Below are 22210 nucleotides of genomic sequence, written 5' to 3'. Positions count from 1 at the left end.
CGATCGATGAGGGTTCTTGTAAGTTGGAAGCACGCTCATTAGAATGTGTGTAGAATAATCGAAACTTATCGAGGCAGACAGTATCATCTTCAATCGGTTAATCACAGTGATTCATACAGAGAAAAACAGATGTTGCAAGAAAAGCCATAAGGCCAGATCGAGTAAATGGAAACGACACGATAGGATTGCATTTTGCACAGAGGAACCAAGGAGCATTCCACTGTCGCTAAGACTGTGCAACTTTTATAACAAACTATAATTCAAAACAAAAATCAACTATGTAAATTTAATTTTTTGAATGATTTCAGGCATGTTATAGCGAAAAAACGTAAGTTGCATTATCTTAGCAACATTGGAATGCTCTTGGTTCCTTCTTGCAAAATGCAATATAATTATTGCAAAATTAAAAGGAAAAAGGCTACAAAGCTACTGAGTGTGCATTTTTCCTATTTTATAATTTCATGACTTCGTTTATTCGTGAAGCGACGCGGGTTCACCTCGAGCTTAGACGGTCATCACTTGCGTTAAAGTCTTCATCCTTTCCTCCCTTACAGGCACCCTTTACGACCGAGAAGATCACTCCATTTCCCTTGGTCCTCTTTGTCTATAGCTTTGTCTATAAATGTCAATAGTCACGTGCGTTAAAGTCTTCGTCATTTCCTCCCTTACAGGGACCCGTTACGACCGATAAGATCACTCCATTTCCCTTGGTCCTCTTCTCTATAGCTTTGTCTATAAATGTCAATAGTCACGTGCGTTAAAGTCTTCGTCATTTCCTCCTTTACAGGGACCCGTTACGACCGATAAGATCACTCCATTTCCGTTTGTCTTCTTTGTCTATAGCTTTGTCTATAAAAATCAATAATCAAGCTTTGGAGGGGATTTCCTCGTCATGCTTGGGGGCGTGGCGAGCTGCGGCGAGGAGCGCGGAGTCGCGAGTCGGGTGGATTCGAGTAAAAGCTGCGGCTGTCACTGGCGCGAGGATTTTAGCCGGGCCCGGACGCGGCATTCCAATCGGTGACCCAGATTTTAGCGCTTTATCATCGACCGTAACTTTTCTTCGGGCGCTGCCGATGCCGATGCCGCTCGCCTAGTGGAAACTAAACAGTTCCGAGTCGGGCTGAGAGCGCGCTTGGGCCGCCCATTAGGCTGCCGGAAAGCTTCGGCAAATAAGCCCGCTCCAACCACTCGGAGCCGTCTCTTGGTCTCGGCTTCGTCGAGTGCATTAGTCCGCGTTTTCGACTCTCCCCAAACGCAAACGAAAACGCGAACGCAAACGCGGCCGCCGGCGTCAACACTCCAGCGCTGCCGCCAGCCACGGTGACTTTGTGCGCGGTAAGAAAAAGCAACCGACATTTTGTGCTCATGTGGAATGAAGAACACAAAACGTGTGGTTAATGCTTTTTGGTTGGCTTTTCATTGGGATGAGAAACAAGTGCATCCTACTTCAGCAGAGCAGTTTCTTCATCGCCAGATGTCTTATAGTAACCTACGGTTTCGGTCGGTTTAACCAAAAATTCTGTCAATTGACCAGGTCCTGAGGGTTGATCTGACCGAAAACAAGTAATTTTATGTACGAAGACAAAGCAGCAATGCGATTTTAAACTGTGACCTCTCACACATTCCTTTTTCTGGCCTCCGAGATTTGAAACGGGTCGATTAAAATAGATTTCACTGTTTTCCTCGAATGCTCATTTCTGGCGCTTAAGCCTTTTTGAGAATGTCCGATTCAATAATTTTGGATTTTCTTGATATTTTCCTGATATTTAAGACGAGATTTCCTTATTTTTCGCGGGAACGAATTGACACTCGATTGATTAAAAAAATCAAAATATAATGCATTGAACTAAATGTTCGAATAATGCTTGAAGCACTTAGAATTTCCTGATCCGGCACCGATTTTCCTAAAATTTTCCTGATACCATCAAATTTCCTTATATTTTCCGGTTCTGATTGATAATAGACACCCTGTATCAATCCCCGATAATTCGACTCACAAGGCTTTTCCCAAGCGTTTGAAACTCGGGTCTCTGTCGAGGCTCGAGCACCGAAATCCACCGGATTCTCGCCCGGGCTTTGTCCGGATTGGCCGGGCGGGGGGGGCGGGGGCGGTGGCACCCGGGCCTAGCCGGCAACGGCGGAACTGGTTTCGGGCCGGGCAGAACCGCGACCGCCTCCCGCCGAGCCCACTTCGCATTAACAGTTTTTCAACGCGCTCTTTCCCGTTAGCGCGGAGCGAGCGGCCGGCGACGACGACGCGCCACGGTGAATGATTGGAAATATAAAAACCCGGCATCGAAAGCTTGGCACGGGGTCCGCTGACGACATGGGCCGTGGGCGCGGCGAGGGGGCCCGGGGGGACGCGGGGAGGCCCGGGAGGGGACCGGGGGGCTCGGTTAGGCGTAAAAGCACACGGAGACCGCGTCTGCGTGAGTGATCCCTTTCCTGAAGGAGAAAACACGGCCGACGCGAGTTGCCATCGATGCTTGTCCCGCCGCCGGCTGTGAAAACGAGAGAGCAAAACCGCCTAACACCTGCGAAAAAGCGGATGCACGTGCGCGGTGGTGGCTTACCGCGGTGGAGCCAGGATCTCACCGCTGGCGCAGGAGATGGCAGGATTTTTCACCATCAGCGACAGGGTATCAACTGAAATTGTGTTTTTCGTCTCAAAACGTGCTCAAAATTTGACGGATGGACCAGTTTATCACAGCTCACAGAACGTGCCGTTAAACATGGCGAGGAAATTAGCAATTCAAGGTTTCTCGTCAACATCTGATGTACTTGGACACAGAGGACTTACTGAACTTTCCAATTTCAACTCATGCGCGAGAAACTGGCGTTTTCCTGTCGCCCAGTGCTCCCATTCCATGACCGTCAAAAGTTCCAGGGTTTCAAAAGTTTTGAGGTTCTTTTTCAAAAGTTTCGGGGTTCTTTTTCAAAAGTTCCGAGAAAGTTCCAAAAAATGCAACAGGTCCGGAACCTTTCGGCAATTTCAAAAGTTCCGGAACCTTTCGGCAATTTCAAAAGATCCGGGAAAAATTCAGAAAAATTCCAAAAGTTCCAAAATCCGGAATTAGCTTCGGGAAATGGGAGCACTGCTGTCGCCTGTTCTTCGGGGAAAAGAACCGAATAGGAAACTGTTCGGCAACAGCAACGACCCGCGGGCCACTCCTGTTCGATTATTAACGACTTACGACCAGCCTCCGCGTTTAAATCGCCCGCCAAAGCACAGTGATAACCCCAAATAACGCTGCTTGGATGGACAGTCATGGCGGGTAGGAAGCTCGTAAATATTCCTAGAAGCTAAGGTTACCGATCGATCCAGGGCCAGATAAACCCAATTTAATTTGTCCAGGATTTGCTTCCTGACAAAAACACTGGCATCGGGCTTTATTTATCTCCCGCGATAAGAACTCAAAATGGGGGAAAAAACTATACTCGTTATTAACTGTCTACCACGAGCTCTCATCGATGAGATACGAGCTCTGAAATCTGCGTTTTCCCATCCCGATTTGAGCAACGAAAATCATAAGAATCACCATCCATGGCAAACTGGATCTTAGTCAACGGAAGAAAAATTTTCTGTCCGGCAGTTTGTGTTTAGTTGGGTCGAAAGATCGGATTTAAAGATTTCGATTTTGGGGCCAATGTGTTCGCAGTATATTCCTTTGAACTCTGGAATTAGTGACTGCATTTTGATTTTTTGAGGCTAAGATCTATTTCGCCATGAGCGGAAGCGGTCTAAACACGTGACTGCGATTAATTTAAATTTCGGTCAAGAAAATTCCCATTGTGGGGATTGATGTGAAATTCTGCCGCACACTTTCTATCGGCAGACCCCTTCTCTACCGTCATACTGGTCGGTCCCCTTCCCGCCGCTCATGTTGACTTTCCCCTACCGATTCCGAGAGTGCAGCAGGAAAAACGTCGTTTGAACTTTTGCATGTTGCCAAATTCACTCAGATAAAATGTTTATTTTCAAAGGAAGTTATGAATATCTTTCCTGGTAACTTTCAGACGTACGCGAATTTCGATGGCAGATAGAATTAATTATTTGGAAAATTGGGAGAAATATCCATGATTTCCAAAAAAATGTGTAATTTATCAAAGGGAACTAGGCGGCGTCCGTAAGTCCGTTCGGCGTTTTGCCTCGTGGATAACGACCGTGAGCCGACGGCCGAATTGACGCAAATTAAACGAACAATAAGTCCTAACTCTTCTGATCGAGGCACTTGAGACGACTGCAGACGGTGTGACGTCACTCAGTCTGCAAAATTGACGAATCCGGCGGGTGGACGTGAGAGGGGGCGGGGGGAGCGGGGGGTCGCGCTCCTTAGGGGGAATCGCAATTATCGGCCGAGAAGAGCGGTCCCGCCGCGTCGCGCACGGTGGGACGGGTCAAAGGGAAAATTTGGACGAAAGTTGAAAACTTCAAAAGCTCATATCTTCTTTGATACAAAACGTGGAAGTTTAAGATTGGATCCATTGGTTTCCTCGTGTAATGTACTGTGCGAAATCATACTTTAAAATGTGTAATATGACAGGATCAACATCAAAATTTAATAAAAAAAATGTTATGTCCAATCGCTCACAATGGCTCGCCCCATTGTGCGCCGTACAGAAAGGAGCGGAAGCTAGCGGTTAAGGCCGCGGCCGGGGCCTGCCGGTCGCACATCATACACACCGGCCCGTTCGACTGAGTGACGTCATTTGGTGTCGCGTTGCCGAATGGACCCTCAGAGCGGGCTGATACTTGAAATTGATAGACATAGCGATAGACAAAGTGGACAAAGCAAAAATGGAGCGATCCTATTAGTGGAGGCGGGTGGCTCCACCGCTGCCGTGCTAAGGAAAAACGCCGTACGAACATTCGAGAGTTGCCTAATTTCCCTTGACATAACATGTATTTTTGACGACATTTTATGCTCATTTTCCTTTGTAATTTTCGGATGTTTTAGATTAAAGTGTGTGCGAAACTGTCTGAAAATTTTGGAAAAAATATTCACAATTTTTCTAGTAAATTCAGTCCTTATAGAAGGAAACTTGGCAACGTCTGAAGGCTCATACGGCGTTCTTCCTTAGCAAGCAGAACGGACGAAGGAGGTAAGTTATAGACGACTTAACAGATAGCTGTTAAACATAATTATCTGCGAAGAAAGATCATCGATGACATAAAATGCAACTCGTTAAATTGGGAAAGGAATTCCTGCAGGGAGAATGCTTTTTGACCTACGAAAGAAATTGAAGGCGAGGTGGCAATGTGCTTTCCTTCCCGTTAACTCCGCGGACTTGAAAAATTCCGTCACAAAAATTTCCGCGATTCCTTCTTTTCAGGGAGTTCAAGAATGACAGGAGCTTCAAAATAAGTAATAGAAATTTGGGTCGATAAAGTAATCGGATTATTCATGACTATCCCTGAAACTTGGCAACGGGACAGACGACAGGTACTCCGGGGAGGCGGGGCAGGTGAGCGAATCAGCAGCTGAAACACGAAATTGGCAACGAGGGCAGAAATTTCTCTCTTGATTTATACGCCTTCGTTAGCGCGGAAAATGTCTTTGCGGAGCCTCCGCGGGCAATAAGTCTTACTCCCTGCATCGAGTCCTTTCCTGGTCTGGCAAAAAGGCGAGGCGGACAAATATAATAGGCAAGAGGTTTTATTATTTCGTCCCATTAGTATAACTGCCGACTCGCTCCGTCTATCCGATCTATCGAACTTCGATCCCACTACGCGCAACGAGCGCCGGTCATCGGCGACGCTTCGAGATCTCGCGCGCCTCGAGTTTACGACCGACGAGGTCCGTCCGATTATTTTATTACTCCCGTTTACGATGTATTTTCCTTTAGTGCCTTTTAATCCGTCGATAACGGTCGGCGCTATCGATGCCTTTGATTTTGCCGGCTCGTGCCTCGCGATTCCGGAGCTCTGAGCCAAGGCTCTTTGACCCACATAGTACTACGAAAATCCACGGCGGAAGAATTAAATAAAGAGCCAATATACCGAGAGTATTTATTCAATTAGCAATCAATTTGTGTTGAATAAATAATGCAAAAATTCGGAAGTAGAAAAACAAGATGGGAAGTACTGGCAATTATGATTTGAATTCTAACAGACATTTTTTTCTCTCTTCTTGAATGCATGTTACCAGCTAGCACACTCGCGAGTGCGTGTAGTGGAGTCAATGACCTTAGTTGGGTTTGGTTAGGTCACGCAACTAAACTAACTCCTAGGCAAAGCGGGGCGTATCACCCGCATTTGAAGGCGCTAGCACACTCGCGAGTGCGCGTGCTGGAGTCAGTGACTTTAGTTGGGTTTGGTTAGGTCACGCAACTAAACTAACTCCCAGGCAAAGCGGAGAGTATCACCCGCATTTGAAGGCGCTAGCACACTCGCGAGTGCGCGTGGTGGAGTAAATGTCCTTAGCTGGGTTTGGTTAGGTCACGCAACTAAACTAACTCCCGGGCAAAGCGGAGGGTATCACCCGTGTTTGAAGGCGCACCAAGCCGAGGTCGTGCTTCTGAGGTTCTTTACCAATGAAACGTTCGCTATGTCGACGTTATTAAAGGGGAAAAAGAGAGAATTTCTCTCAGTTTTCGCTGGCAACCCGGTGGGTTCAAAGAAGTGGGAAATCTTAACGCTGTTCAATTTTATGCATTATAAAAAATCGGTAACCGATCGATTCTACAGTCTATATTTGTGGTTGATTTGAATCGATGAGAGCCAATTTGGCAAACTTGCAAGAGTCACAACTACGAGGTGACTATTGAAATTGACAGACAAAGCTATAGACAAAGAAGCGAGTGGAAAAGTAGCTATACTGTTGGTGGAGGCGGGTGGTCGCGATGGACTAAAGCACCATAGTTGGTCCATCCTTTCTCCCCTTAGTCTATGAGAACCAATCGTTTCAACCAATAGGATCGCTTCATTTTCCCGCCGTCTTCTTTGTCCAACGCTTTGTCCATCAATTTTAATTATCAGCCCTCAAAACTGAGGAATGTCAGCTGAATCGGAGGAGCTCGAGGTAACCTCGAAACGAGTCATCAGCGAAAGTCATGGGTGAATTGAGCCCGTGACTGCCGGACTAGGGACTGACATCATCGGGACATATCTGGCACTGCCGGATGCAAGAGCGCCCGCTTCGCCCAGTGCGCAACGCATTCCCGTCGCATTCCGGACCACTTTTTGCCCCTCAAATTCGTCAAATAGAAAATTGATAGGAACAGAGAGCTGTTTTGGCAGCCATGCGCAGTTGCCGCTTATAGCCTTCCTGCCCCTTAAAATTTTGCCTTCTTCATACTGGGCAGTGGGCACTTAGCGGACAATTTAATTTTTTACAAGAGAACACTTCTGCGGATTCCTTTGAAAATTGTATGGAATTTACTCCGTACTATACAGAAAATTCACTGAAATTTGCACAAAAATCTGCAAAACCGTTTTTCCGTAATAAATTGAATCGCCCATTTAAATTTGGCGATAGTTGACGTTTTGCTTAACGCGGCCCATTTAGGATGGAATCTTTTTTGCGACAAAGATAGTTTTCCTAGACTTGACAGCGAATTTTCTGTGTGCGGAAGGTTATTGCGGCGATGATGATACGATTTTTTCTCGGCGCGTGCGATAGTTGATGAGTTTTGTTTTTGATGCATCATCCAAGAAGGTCTCAAAAATTTCGGAACGACGCGAGCGGCCTCTGTTGGGCAATCTTCACGATACTTAACTAGCCGCTGCACAGTGGATCGAGTCAATAGGAGAGGTTGTACAAAATTTGGAAACTTGGAAACTTGGAAACGAAGTTCATAACTCCGTTTTGACAACATTTTGAGGTCGTATAAACGGTCCCATTGGTTATATCGTTAATTTTTAATATGAATCTCCCCTCAGAATTTAAAATTTGACGAAATAAACATCTAAACTTGCAGTTTTGGTAAAAAAAATTCATGTCGGACCTCTCCCATTGATTCGGTCCATTGTGCGCCGCCACCGTTACGAATCTGAACTTTTTATCGTTCGCGTTGCTTCGCGAGCCACTTCTTTTCTCCCTTCCGAGGAAAATGCCACGAGATCCACTCGTAATTAACCTTTCTTTTTCTCCATTCTTCTTCTTCGACGCATTCATCTTGAACGTTCCGTCATTTCTCCCAAATTTCGCACTCGACACGTCGTTCGTTAAGAGGAGAAATTTTTAACGGCGACCGAGTCTACCTGCGCTCGTTTGACTTCTTCGGCTCATCTTCGAGAGTAATTGCGCAAAATTTTGTCCCGAAGTACTCATGGCAGATTTCCATTATTAAACTCGAGGAATTTTCGAGGAATGGAAACTTGGCACACAATTTTTTCAATGCCGCATCTGAGAGTGCTTGTAGAGAAAAATATTTTCATAATTTCGCAGTATTTTCATGATTTTTTTTCTGAGAAGGAAATTAGTAGGAAAGTAGATCTGAAAGTGAGAAAATGCACCGCCTAGTGACGTCATCAGGAGGCATTTCCTCTTTGAACACACGTATTTTATAAAAATAGGTAATTTGGTCATATTTCTTCCGATAATTATTCATTTTAGAGACAGAGGATATTCTCATGCTCAGTTCACTCAGTAGTTCCTTCTGAAACGCGAATTTTCACAGTTTTAAACACTTGCAAATTCTCCATTCTGACGAACAAAATCACGGACGCGTAAGAATATTTCAATGACTTCTGGAAACGACAATTGGACGTGTTTCTATCAAACGGAACTGTGTGCATTATGACGTGAGCCCTCTTATGCACATATTCTTATGGGTCTCAGGGCTCCTGTCTTAATGCGCTTAGTTCCGTTTGATAGAAATACGTCCAATTTGTTGAGTCCCGACAACAAAAGACAGAACAATGCATCTTCCGAGCAATCGAACCAGGAAAACTTAACGCAATTTAGGGACTTGAAAATAGTTTCAAAGTAGATTCAAGGCTTTGAAAATTTGAAGGGGAAAACTTGAATAAGTTTAAAAACGATCCACGGTGTCGTGAGGCGTGATACGATAGATTTCATGGAACTTCGGAGATTTCAGCCGGGCCCTGATGGAGACCTCGTTCCCGAAACAGAGCGCGAAGATTCCGAACTTCCGACGATTCCCGCGTTGAACGGCGGCATTCAATTCAAATTTGATTCTCGCCTATTAAATCCGTGGGTACGAGACAATTAGCCCCCTCCGAGTGTTTATTTTCGACTGTGGCTGTGAATTTCCACGATTCGACTCTTCTTGATTTCTTCGAGTGAGTGCCCCACTTTACGAGAAATTTATTCACTCATTGGGAGTCGTGGAAATGTTTCTGCTACCGTGGCGAAGCACGATGAACGGATCAACAAGTGCGCAACTTAGTCTTAATGAATAGTGCTTTTGGCCGATCATTTCTAATTAGCGTGAGTCTATAGGGAGAGGGATCAGACATCGGTATGTCCAACAAATCGTTAAATACCGGTTTCACCGTGAATATTTCACTGAAAATGAATCCATTCAGTTCAAATTTTCTGACCGAAACACGCGTTTCCTAATGGAGATGTGGAGCTGCCACTGTGTTTTCCTGGACGCGTCTCCGCACGATGTCACATCACAATACGTGATACCACTATTCGTGCGTCCGTGTCGTGGAATTGCATACCTGGTAAATGAAGGCGTTACGCGAGACGGATCGGGTAATGGCAAGTTTGGCGAATGTAACTTATTGCTGGACGTTGACTCAGGAATTATTGGTTCTGCTCGGGACTCAACTAGCCAATGACGAAGAGACAAGCGACCTGGGGTTCGAATTTGTGCGACGATTTCACGTTCCGCGGAGAAAATTATGAATTAAACTCGCGTCGGTGATTCTATGATGTCTTAAGAACGAACTCTGCCCTGGTGCAAAGCCAACATTATCAGTGAATCCAGCATGGGTATTGATACGTTTTACTTGTATCAGAACATGGACGAGCAAGATAAGGAATCAAGTCTGTTTACTTACTTTCACTGACTTTTAAGCTGCCATACACGCGCTTAACGGTACGCTCAAAAGTGGTGGGTCTATGAAACCACTCAAGGACTTAATTCCGGGAGCTTCAACACTTTATTCATGTAAACGTCAAAATTATTCTTTTACTTTCTGTAGGAGGGGAGGAGGGAGTGTCGAATACCCTACGAAAGAGGTCAAAAAATAAGTACGTTAAGCATTTTAGTTTCCAAAAAATGCATCATTTGTTTCTATCTTGTGTAAGGAACGCTCTTCTCTGGTTTGAAATCGTTTCAATCGTCAGTCAACAGCTCTCTTTCTGGCGAGGAAAGACAGGAACAAGGGACAATCGGGCCATTTTCGTGATAACCTACGACAGGCCTCCACTACCAACTCGCTTCATTCGTTAATTTTATTCGTTGATTGGATGAAGGAAGGGGGAGGGGAGAGGGGGGCCTCGATTCCTGGCTTGGCTCATCTAAAAGGCAGAAAAGTTTCGTGTTCGGTTCATAGCCCGCCAACACGCCCCCAATTTTTCTGGCGCTGACTCTCTCTCTCTCCCCCACACAGCCTGCCAGCAGGACTGCGAGACATGAAGCTGATTCTAAGAGACGATCCTTACTTGCATGTGTTACCTTACTCTTAGTTATTTTTTTTATAATACTGCAAAAATTACTATTCAATGTAACAGACGAATAATCTCGAATTATTCTGTTCGTACTTAAAAGCCTAGCCCCTTTGTAGAGACGCAATTAGCTATATATTATCGATAAATTCAAACCCACTTAGATATTATAAAGAATCCCATAGCGACGTCATCAATAATAGCGTCTATGCAGAGGCAAATTCAGTCGAACGATTTTTCCCGAGGTGGATCGAAAACTCGGATTTCGATATTAACGCAGACATGTGGCGAAATGGCCACCGAATACTAACCAATGGAGAAATTGCAGGTTTCAAAAAGTTGATTAATTTCGTGTGTAGAAGGAAACTAATGATTGAACTGAACAGGAGGATACCCTCGGTTCATTAACTGAAAAATTATTGGAGGCGGTATGACAAAATGGTCTATTATTATGCTAAAATACAAGTCGACTGTGTAAGTCGGCAGTCACATAACTCGGTTTGCGACGTCACAGGCTTCCTGTCATACTTTATTTTTTAAACGGTGACCTACCCAACGGCACTTCTTCAGAACTGCCATGATTTTGCTTCTCTGTGGGAAGAAAATTCTGCAAACACTTCAAGGAATGATGTCAATTTGTTCTCCTTTAAAAAAATAACATAGCGGCGGAGATGTTCAGACACCGCAGACAAGATATGTGATTGCAAACTTACGCCGTCGATATGTTTAAATGGAAAATGCCGCCGATGACGTCCATTTTTTCACGTTTAAATCTACTTTTATACTATTTCCAATATCAGAAAAAAATAGTAAAAAATACTACGAAATCAGCTCTTTAAGCACTCTCAGATAAAGCAATAAAAAATTTGCGTGCAAATTCTCCATTGTCGTTTTGTGGGGTTCTGGCGAGGAGATAGCGTGCATGATTGACGCGTTTTCCACTTGCGGCGTGGAAAACGGCGGGCTGCACGTAGGGTTCAATCACATGTGGAAGAGACAATACTGGCCCACGATACTCGGCCGTCACGTTACCGCCGGGCCGGGTCCGGGGTGTGTTTGAACTTGAGATGCGTAATGCACACCTAAAAAACGTGCGAGACGATCGATGATCTCTTTCCACCACCCGATTACCCGGCCGCGAAACGTGGGCACTTGAAAGACATGCACTCTGGACGGATTTTCAAGTTAAGGGGCACTCTGGGCGTATTTTCAAGTTAAGGGGGCTACTCAAACATCGTACGTTACTCATAACATATAGAAGGGCCCACGGAAAAATTCAACACCTATTAGTTGAAGAGCTTGAGACGGCGAAAAGATAAGTAAATTCCCAACTTGAGTTCGTCGTATCGGGAAAAAAAGAAAAAAAAAAAAAAAAAAAAAAAAAAAAAAAAAAAAAAAAAAAAAAAATAATACTTAAAAGAAGAAAAGAGGAGAGAAATTTCCCTAGGTCAGTCAAGTAATCGTGTTTTTCCACATGCTTAAGCACGGCCTGTTCTCAACTGTTGAGGGAAAATGCTGTGAGAAACAGTCAACCGTTGCCAAATTTTTACTAATAAAACCAGAGTTGTCTTGATAATTTGAAATTATTTTTCTCGGAATATTTCGGGAATCTTTTTTCAAAATTTCATTAGACGTGTCTGAAAACTTCCAGGAAAAACCTTCATAACTTTCCCACAAAAAGTTATTTTACCCGAGGAGATTTAGCAATAGTCGAATGTCTATGCAAAGTCTTTCCTGAAAGCGACAGCGTTGCGCTGGTCACAGAATCGGGTTCTGATGGTTGAAAAGTTTTGCAAAATTAAGAGAATCGTTTACCTTATTTATTCGTGTGTTTATCATGTCACACATCAAAATAATTCGTTTTTTCGTGATAACGCTTTGATACTAGTGATGGTGAAAACATCGAACAGTTCAGGTGTATTGGAGCTACCAATTTTTAAAATGTAAATTATAAATTTCATATTAAGTTAAAGAAAATTAAACCTTCGATGATTTCAGTGACACCAAATGTTAGCGCAGGATTGTTTTCTTATGATTTGAATGAAGGTTCCATGGGCGTTGAATATTTTAAGGAATGTATAATTAAACGATCTAGTTTTAGTTTCTAAAGGTAACTGACATAAATAATGCGCACGAAAGACAGGTACACAGAATTAAAACGCTTGATGAGAAATAAGAAAGAGAGACATGGCTGAAAGTAACGTCAGCGCAATTTGAGCGCAGTGGTACGCTAAATGGACAAATAGACCATGAGCAATAAAAAACAGCTTCTTTGCATAGGAAACAGGTGAGTTAAGACGGATAGAAGGGAAATAGATGGACATAAATTGATTTCTCGTCTCAAGTTTGAGGTTCAACCAAGTCAGGCACATAAAAAACGGAACCAAATACCAGCTGATTCGTTAATGGATTCATTGACCTCGAGTCGCTCACCCCGACAAAAAAGAGCCAAGCGAGTACAATAAAGAGTGACAAAATAAAATTACGTCATTCATTCACTTGTTCTGTTGTTCTTCTCAATGAATTTCTCTCTTAGAGTTAAAAATGGATAATATACAGTAATATTTATCAATCTATACAATGTAAGATGCAGAACATTTTCAAAAATGGAAGCAAATAAAAAAGGATCGATTTTAATGGGACAAAACTTAGATTTATTGAAATTGAAAGGACAATCCGACATATTTGAACAATAGGTAGACAAATTTTCCAGACTTATCTAATCCCACGCAATGCGTGAAAATTTCCCTCCTGTTTCAATTAAAAACGACTCAGCGAGGAGTTCTGACGTTATAGTCCCCACGTTCTCAGAAATTCCGAGAGGATTATAAATTTTCGGCACTCGATTTAAATGTCATTTTTCACGACTTCAAAACCGTCGAGTGCGGAGTTGAACCACGACACGTGAGAGGGCGGGGCGAGGACGAGATAAATGCCGGATAAACCGTTCGGGGGGCGGAGTCAAACTTATCAGTTGCGAATTTCAAAGCGAGTGGGAAACATGAATTAAAATAATTAAAACGAGAGAGGAAACGTGGATTCGCACCGGAGGAGCTGCTTTTCGGCTGTCGAGTTCCGAAAATGTCCGCTAGGGCGCGTGCTTGGAGCAACCCCGCCGAACCGAACAAAAGACGCCACTGATGCCGACCGGTGCTTCGGCCCGAAAAGTCACTGCGTAGCACACGCCAGGAACGCAAGTTGCGACGGCATCGCCGACGATGGGGAGTTTTTCACACATTCTGCAATACGAACTGAACGACGAAATAATGGTACACTAGAATGAAAACCAGGAACAAAGAAAAACTGACTTTCCTCAAATCCGAAATATACTCCATGAAGGTGTCGAACAGAGACATGGCTCCAACCAGCGCTGTGCACGACGTTATCCGGACTCGTTAAGGTAAATAAGTGAGTTACAGAGCGGCCCAGATAAGATACGGGAACGCGTTGCCAACCGTAAATCCGAGAATAAATTACGGCGAGTGCAAACGCGTACGCGTCAACAGCGGGGAAAAACTTGGGGGGAGCGTGGGAAAGGGGTGTCACCCTAACCTAAATTTCTCGAATTTTTAGGCTCGCCGAGATTACACCGGGGTTGGTTCGTTCGGGAGAGTTTCGATCGGTTTTTCGAGGCGATTTGCGGTGGACTTGGCGGCGCGGCCGCAAGGACAAAAAGATTAAGAGACATCCTATCTCGTGGGGACAAGCTGGGAAGTCAAATATAAGCCCGACGACGACACAGAACATACCGACGCCCCACGAGTTTGCACTGCACGAGACTGCAAGATAATTTTCGAGCTCGAAAAATTCGTATCAAACCCGGGGCGTTAACCCTACCGCCGGGATTGAACGGATCATTTATACGTGGGAAATTTACAAGATCTGATGGACACTCTTAATGTGACGGCACGATAGAACGATGGATATCGAGTTCTTCTCATGGGTAGCGTTTACAGAGCTTAAGTGAAAATAACTGAAGGAATCCAGTAGTGGTAATAGTAGTAGTAGAAGAGGTGGTGATAGTAGTAGTAGTAGCAGTAGTCCTAGAAGCAGAAGTAGGAGTACTAGTGGAAGTAGAAGTTGATAGTAGTAGTAGTAGTAGTAGTAGTAGTAGTAGTAGTAGTAGTAGAAGCAGCGTAGTAATCGTAGTAGCAGCAACGTAGTCGTAGTATATAGCAGCAGCGGCAGTGATAGTAGTAGTTGTTGTTGCAAAAGCAGGAGAGTGGTAGTAGAAGTAGGGTGGTAGTATGGGGAATGGTAGTAGAAACAGATGGTAGAATTTGGTTTTTTTTTACAAGACTTAACGAGAAATTCTGTCAAGAATTCTGACGAGCAGACCTCTTGTTTCCCTGGTTAAACTCGAATGTAATTCGCACACAGGTACAACTGATGCTGAGAGGCGGAGGATTCCATTCAAAAATAATAGACGCAACAGTACTTTCACCGATAATTTTTTCCTCGCCGCCTTCGATCTGACGAAACCGCCTATTACATCGGACGAGAAAACCGTACGAAAAAAACCGCACGTCCGAATTGAAAAAATCTAGTTTGGATTCGTGAAATAACCGCACTAGCCGGAGAGGCAAATTTTTCCCTCATTCTTCCTCAATCTTAATTTTTTATTCCACCGAATGCCGAATGCGGTCTTGCTCCATCGGTATTTGCTCGGTTCCTCGAATTACGGTAGGGTTTGAAGGCTACTGACCCCGATTTGTAGTTTGCGAAGTTCTGTTACTGTCAAACTCTGTTACTTCTTCGCTGCGAAAATAAAGGATAACAAATGACCAAATCTTTCTTGCCCAAAGTTTTGGATCGGGTGGGAAAATCTTAAAATATTCATTCATTTTTGAAGTACGCATGAGGCGGGCTATTAATACGGGTTGCTTGCAATAATGATACATGAGCATTCAAATGTTACAAAATTTTCTCCCATAACATGTTTATTATCAGGAGAAAGTTAAGGCAATTTGTCCTTGAATATTTCAGATACTTCGCAAAAAATTGCGAATCAACTCCTCTGAGAAATTGATTGCAAGTTTTTCAGGAAGCTCGTATTTTATCGGAGGAAAGTTTGCTCTTACGGCCGGAAGCGGATCCAGTAGGTCGGCAATATGGGCATTTCTCCATTTAAACATGTGTCGAATAATCGATTCTAGTCGAAGCACCTGGCCCCTCCAAGAATCGATTTATTTCCATGGATTTATATGAAGAAAAATGTTGCAGATTTGCTGGATCAACCTCAAGTCATTATTTAGATCACGTATTTTGTTTGAACAAGAAATCACAGAGCCAACACTCAGCCACTCGATTGTAATGATATTGCTTTAAGAGTATCGAAAAAAAAGGAGTGTAAATGAGATAAAATCAATGTCAATCGCCACTATCATGATGACATGATTTGAGAGGGGAAACATTATCGGTTACGTAAAATGATAATTAAAGAGCCGCTTGCTTATAGGAAAGATGAAAATGTTGCTTGTCTTGTACGTCATTAAGATCGAGTGATATCGGGATTTCTACGAAGGAGGAAAAAGACTTGAAAAAAATTAGTGAAATGGACCAAATCCACAGCTATAAAAAAAATTTTAGACGACGAGGCGACATTTCACGATGAATTTCATGGGATTCGGGGGTCAAGAGAATCGTCATATTGTTTTGGGTTTCTTCAAGTAATTTTACAAAACTTTCCGGGTGATGAAGTCACTCGTTCCGGAGTTTTGATAAAATTTCGTTATATTCTGATCATCCTGGCCTCTGATTGTCGATCGAGCACGTCACTTTTGCCCCCCCCCCCCCAAAAAAAAAAGAAAATTATAAAAAAACAAGGTATACTACACAGCGGCAATTTTTGGGGGTCTTCGAGAGGAATTTAAAGACAGAGAGGGGTAAGAAACTTGGAAACCAAAATTGAATTTCTATAAATTTTATTGCTGATAAAAAATTATTTGGACAATGGTGATAATACGGATGAATGTACAATAAAGAAACGAAACAAAAAAAAAAACAGACGAGGAAACAAAACGAGTATAATACACGAGTATGATGAAGCAGTAACGAGTATATCATGCTCACATCATGTGGGCAAAAGTAAACTTCTACCGAAAAAGCTTTGCTCTTGTGTGCGGATAAGTCATATTATTTTCTTCTCGTAGGAGCACAAAAAGAGAAAAACAAACAACTAATAACTTAATACGGTAACGTAAGCAGTTCAAAGAGTGCTTGTACTACGACAGGAGGTAGCGAAAAAAAAGGTTGAAAATATTCGATGAATCGAAAAAGGTAAAATTAGTCATATATTTGTAAAACAGGCAAACTGTGGGAAACGCAAATGTTTTTAACGTCCACAGCGAGACGATCTCCATTTATTAATAAAATAAGGACGGAAAAAAGTCAATGAAAAAATAATTTTAGCGCATCTCACATTAATAGAAAAAAAAGTTCAGTAAAATTCTGCGAGGTGATGATATTCTGCAAATCGGACTCCGCTTTGAAGACTATAGCTCAGAATATTTTCGTAAGGGATAGAATGTTAGGACTAAACAGTTATCAGATTATCTCTTCTCAGACTTATGAATCTAGATTTTAAGTAGTCCATGTATTATGATCATAAATTGGATCGCAGCTGATAGTACAGAATAAAGACGGAGTTTGACATACTTGACGGAGAATAAGTCGAGAATAATCTGAGGAAAAAGAATAAAGTCTGCCAAACGGACTCGATTTAACGATGTACACTAAATACAAGAAGAGCAAACAATTAAAAATGAAAATAGGGAAAGAGAGAAAGAAATACAAATTACAAAGTAACAGTGAGTGTATCAGTGATTTGGTGCTTCTAAGAAAAATAAATGGTTTCAAATTCGCAGTATTAACAATGAGATACTACAAATTTAAACTCATCACAAGTCCTGTCTGTATAAGCTCCCGGCCTGGGCTTAAGTGTTTTTTTACGAACATTCCTGACAACCCGGGTAAAGATTGAAACTGAATATAAAAAATGATTTTGGAAAAGAGAAAGGGAGGCTAGAGAGGAATTTTAGTAAAAAACACTGCTCTTGGAAGAGCATTATTGAAACTGTGTAGAGTTAAATCTTAAAAGTACCTAGATGGGCACATGGACTCTTTCTGACGATGATTGGGGTAATCTACGTTTTCTCGAGTAAATAAAATGAATGAGTTATGAAAAATGAGGATTGCTAAAAGGAGTGATGTTGAGTCAGTGATCATAGTAAGTTGTGAAAGCATTATGCAATTCAAAGAAGGGATCAGAGTATCTAAAATAATTATAAGAGTAATCAAGATTATGAAATACGTCTATCCTAGAGACATTAGAAAAACTTTTAGAAATTTTGGTTCTTCAGAGAGTAGATAGAAAAATACCGTTGAAAACACCGGATGAACCGACAACAAGAAAATGGTTGTTGGCTCAAGAAAGTAAAAGATAACACTAATTTCTAAGTTAGAACTTGAAGTATAAAGGAAGCGATATTAACAAATATGTTTTAAGATAAAAAATAAAAAAAATTAACATTCATACGGTTCAAGGCACTGGTTATGGTGATCATTTGGTGAAACAAAATGACTTCCAGGATTGCTTCAACTTTCCTTAAAAAATCAATATAAAATAATAAAAAACACTAAACTGTACACATTTTCATAAAGTAAAAGAGTAAAACTCACTGGGTAACATTATAAGACAATTAAAGTACGGGAAACATTGTCGAAAGACTTTAGAGACTGCAAAGAAGGATAGTGGAATTTTCGCTGTTATAAACTTGCATAATGCTGACATTTTCACCGAAATGTAACTGAAATATGTGTAAATAGCGGTGCTAAAAGCGGGCAATAAGTATTCAATATGTGTCACATCTTTCTTTTAAAGATATTCTTCATACATTAGTGACGAAGAAAAGGAAGTCAATTGGAGGCTTGATGGGTTCATTATTAGTACAATAATATACAGACAAAATATATTTTTGGTTCATTCAACTTCGAAGAGTATTTGAGTTTAATACTTCACGGTAAAAGATGAGAGATTGGTGTATCTCAGAAACTTTTGGAATTCGATTTCTGAACTCCAGGGTATACACAGACAAATCTTAATACTTAGCTCCTCCTACTTCTTTTCATGAGGTCAAGTTATCATCGCCTTCGAAGAAATCTTGCCGTCTAAACAATGACCTCGCGAGGTTTGAAAATCGGAATTTTTGGTGCAAAATCGATGAATCGTCAACCTATAATACTGAAGTGCGCGAGGATTGAGCGTGGTAAGGGCTCAACTCGTGCAAAGGCGCTAACTAACTAACGAAGTAACTTAATAACTAACTAACAAATATAAATTTCGCAGTGAAGCTTAGTATTTCGAACTAAAATGCAGCTTAATGCAAATCACCCCAGCCCATCAACTTCATGATGCTGACGTGAGGACGGAAAGTGGAGGGAAGGATGAGAGTTCAGTTAGAGGTCACGAGGTAACAGTCACGGGAAAACTTTTAAGCCGATCGTTTTTTCCAAAACAACAGTCGATGTCCAAGCACTTCTAACCCGTTCAGTTCAGTTCACATTGATGATTCTTTGGCGTTTCAGACTACAAAACAGAGGACTTGACTCTATGATTGAATTGCTCAATTGATCCTTTACAAATAAATACTTTGGTATCGATGTCCTGTTGCGTCTGCGATAGAGGTCCATGAATACATTACAAGAAATTCAACATACGCAGAACTCCTTTGGTGAATACAACTTCGACATTAACACTGATGAAATAAGTCGGCTTGAAGTCACCCAGACATCGAGACTCCAAATTTTAAGACAGGAGTCAAGAGGTTTTTATTGCGCTCCTAAAATTTGACCTCTTACCTCGGACCTCTACATGAAATTAAATTAGGGTAGTTTAAGCACATTAAATGGGACGAAGGGTGACTCGATCACATGGGTGCCTTACATGTCGAGGTGCAGGTCAGAAACGAGATTAGGGAGGCTAATTCGGGCAGGAAACGACAAAAATATGGACTCGCAGACGTCGGATCCAGTGACACATCGAGCAGTTCAGCATGGTTTGCGGGAGTCCCTTAACTCGCTCTTGGTAATAAGTTTTTAATTTTTCCGAAATTGAAGATTCATGACAAGGAATCTTACGCAGATTAAGAAGGACGGGGTTACGAGGATCTGGAACTTTCCATCCTTTAACCATTCATCCTTCGACCCATTCCACATTGCGAAAATCGTTTGACCCTGGCCTTTTTTCGCGATCACTCTGCGTTCAAATCCCTCCCCATTTCTAGCCTGCATCCTGAGGGGTCAAAACTATTCTAACGAGGTATATTTCCGAAGAGCTCAAATGCTTGAACGACATGCTACCAACAATCATTAAAGTATCGTTATTCAGAGCGCGCCAAATCCGTGCAATTGGACCGAATTTTGCAACGAGGAACTACGGTTTCCGACTCATTTTAGAAAAAAAAAACATATATGACATTAGTTCCACTGGAACAAAAAACACATTTGATCTAGAGTCCAGACTCTTGAAAACATCGACAAGAAAAAGGACTCTTGATTAAATCTGATTGAGATTTAAGCTTAAATCAAAAGGAAATCCGCTCAAATTAAGAGGCTTGGTTCTTGATTTAAGCTTAAATCTGATTGAATCAAGAGTATCTTTTCTTGTCGATGTTTTTAAGAGTCTGGACTCTAGATCCAATGTTTTTTTTGTTTTTTTTTCCAGTGTCCGCTATGCAGTTCGGTGCTTTAATCGTGATGAGCTAGGCACATAGTTCCTCATTGCAGAACGTAGTGCAATTCACAGTAAGGTGACTCTTGACGACCCGTCGGCCGGCTACCTTTTCTGATTGTTGAGGAGGAATCGTTCAAACATTTGGAGGTTATGTCAATCGTGCTTGTGACGGTATTTGATGTGGGTGAGGAGGTGGGCCTTCTGCTTGGCCTTGTAGTCGCAGAGCGTGCACTTGAACTGGGGGTCCTTGCCGCACTCCCACCGTTGGTGGTTGAGCAGGGAGCTTTTGAGCTTGTACATTCGCCCGCACTTGTTGCACTCGATGTTCTTCTGGAGGCTCTCGGCCTCGGACTTCTCCAGCAGCGGCGGCGTCGAGAGGGCTGCCAGGAGGGTCCGCGGCGTTCGCACCCCCATCGTGAAGTAGTCCATGCTTTCCGCCCCGTCCATGTCCGTCGAGGTGATCAGGTACCGAGTCGCCGGGTACAACGCGTCTGCAAAATAAACAACGTCTATGTTATTATCACGTAGCAGCAGACAGTATGCAGTGCTGTCGTGGTACAGTATCTTTCACTAGAAAAAAAACACATTGGATCTAGAGTCCAGACTCTTGAAAACATTGACAAGAAAAAATACTATTGATTCATCAGATTTTTGCTTCAATCAAGAGGAAATCCGCTCAAATTAAGAGGCTTGGTTCTTGATTAAAGCGAAAATCCGATTGAGTCAAGAGTATTTTTTCTTGTCGATGTTTTTAAGAGTCTGGACTCTAGATCCAATGCGTTTTTTTCCAGTGTTACACTGAAAAAAACGATTGGTAGAATTTACCATTCCTTCACGCTGTATTTTACACAGCGAAAATTCGAGGTCGATTCTGCCAGAGGAATGGTTATCTGTACCAATATGTAGTAACGTTTACCTTTTTTCTGGCAGAATTGACTCTGAGTTGACGCTGTGTGAAATTCAGCGTGAAGGAATGGTAAATTCTACCGATCTTTTTTTCGGTGATAAGGAGAGTTTGAACGCTGGATCTTAACGGGCTGATCATTGAAACAGATGACAAAAAGATAATAAGGAAAAATGGAGCGATCCTATTTGTGGAAGCGGGTGGTTGCACTGGACGTAGAAGGTAAATAATATACTGACTAAGGCAACCAACGAGAGACCTTACAGTTAATCCATCAATTTTCTCACTGTAACGACCACCTGTTTTCATCAATCAGATTTCATCATTTTGCGGTCGTGTTCTTTGACCATCGCTTTATATATCATTTTCAATAACCCGTTTTGTCTATCATTTTCAGTAATTTGCTTTGTCTATCAATTTTAATAATCAGCCTGCAGGAAGGCCCTTCCTTACGAACCATCAAAATGGCAAAGACTCTGGATAAGATGAGGTTGTTGCCAATATGTGACGCTCATTACCTACTTTTTCTGGTCTTAAGGATGGTTTGACAACTTAGTCAATACGCTTCACTGTGTAATTTAAGTAAAGTTCATAGTAGTACACAAATAAATAAAACGTCATTCAAATAAAACGCCACTCTCAATCATTTTAAATCGTCTGTATGCAATGTCCACCATTAATTTGGTTACTAGGCACTTCGCGACGGCTGGAATGGCTGAGCGAACCAAACATGTGTCTGACAGTGGCCATATTCTCACTGTAAAGGTACCTCTACTGTGTAGGACAGAGGGAACTAGAGGTCCAAAAATGTCTTCTCCTACTCCTCCTTTCAACATAAGAGCGAGGTTGACTCAGCGGGTGATTTCGTCAAAAGTTGACAACAACCTCTTTTACGGCCAAAGTCACCGCCATATCTAGATTCTAAAGAGTATTTAAGGCGCCATACTCTCCCTGAGAAGATACTATAGTGCGACAGTAGTTATTGAG

The 22210-nt window shown here is 42.4% G+C and overlaps 1 protein-coding gene across 6 annotated transcripts in view; it reads right to left on the bottom strand.

Annotated features, from left to right (window-relative positions):
- The window catches only part of LOC109037167 (uncharacterized), a 156595-nt gene that overhangs the window by 69409 nt on the left and 64976 nt on the right, over positions 1-22210 (bottom strand). Inside the window, exon 4 of one of the 6 annotated variants that reach the window (XM_019051679.2) lies at positions 13218-20810. The exons of the other annotated variants lie outside the window; for them this stretch is intronic. Within the exon in view, the coding sequence (XP_018907224.1) occupies positions 20473-20810 (338 nt within the window). The 3' untranslated portion in view covers positions 13218-20472. Of the gene's footprint in view, positions 1-13217; positions 20811-22210 lie in introns of those variants that run through there. 6 annotated transcript variants of the gene reach the window in all.

This window comes from Bemisia tabaci, chromosome 1 (assembly GCF_918797505.1).
Source record: "Bemisia tabaci chromosome 1, PGI_BMITA_v3".
Taxonomy (NCBI): Eukaryota; Metazoa; Arthropoda; class Insecta; order Hemiptera; family Aleyrodidae; genus Bemisia; species Bemisia tabaci.
This window is presented reverse-complemented; position numbering and strand designations above follow the sequence as displayed.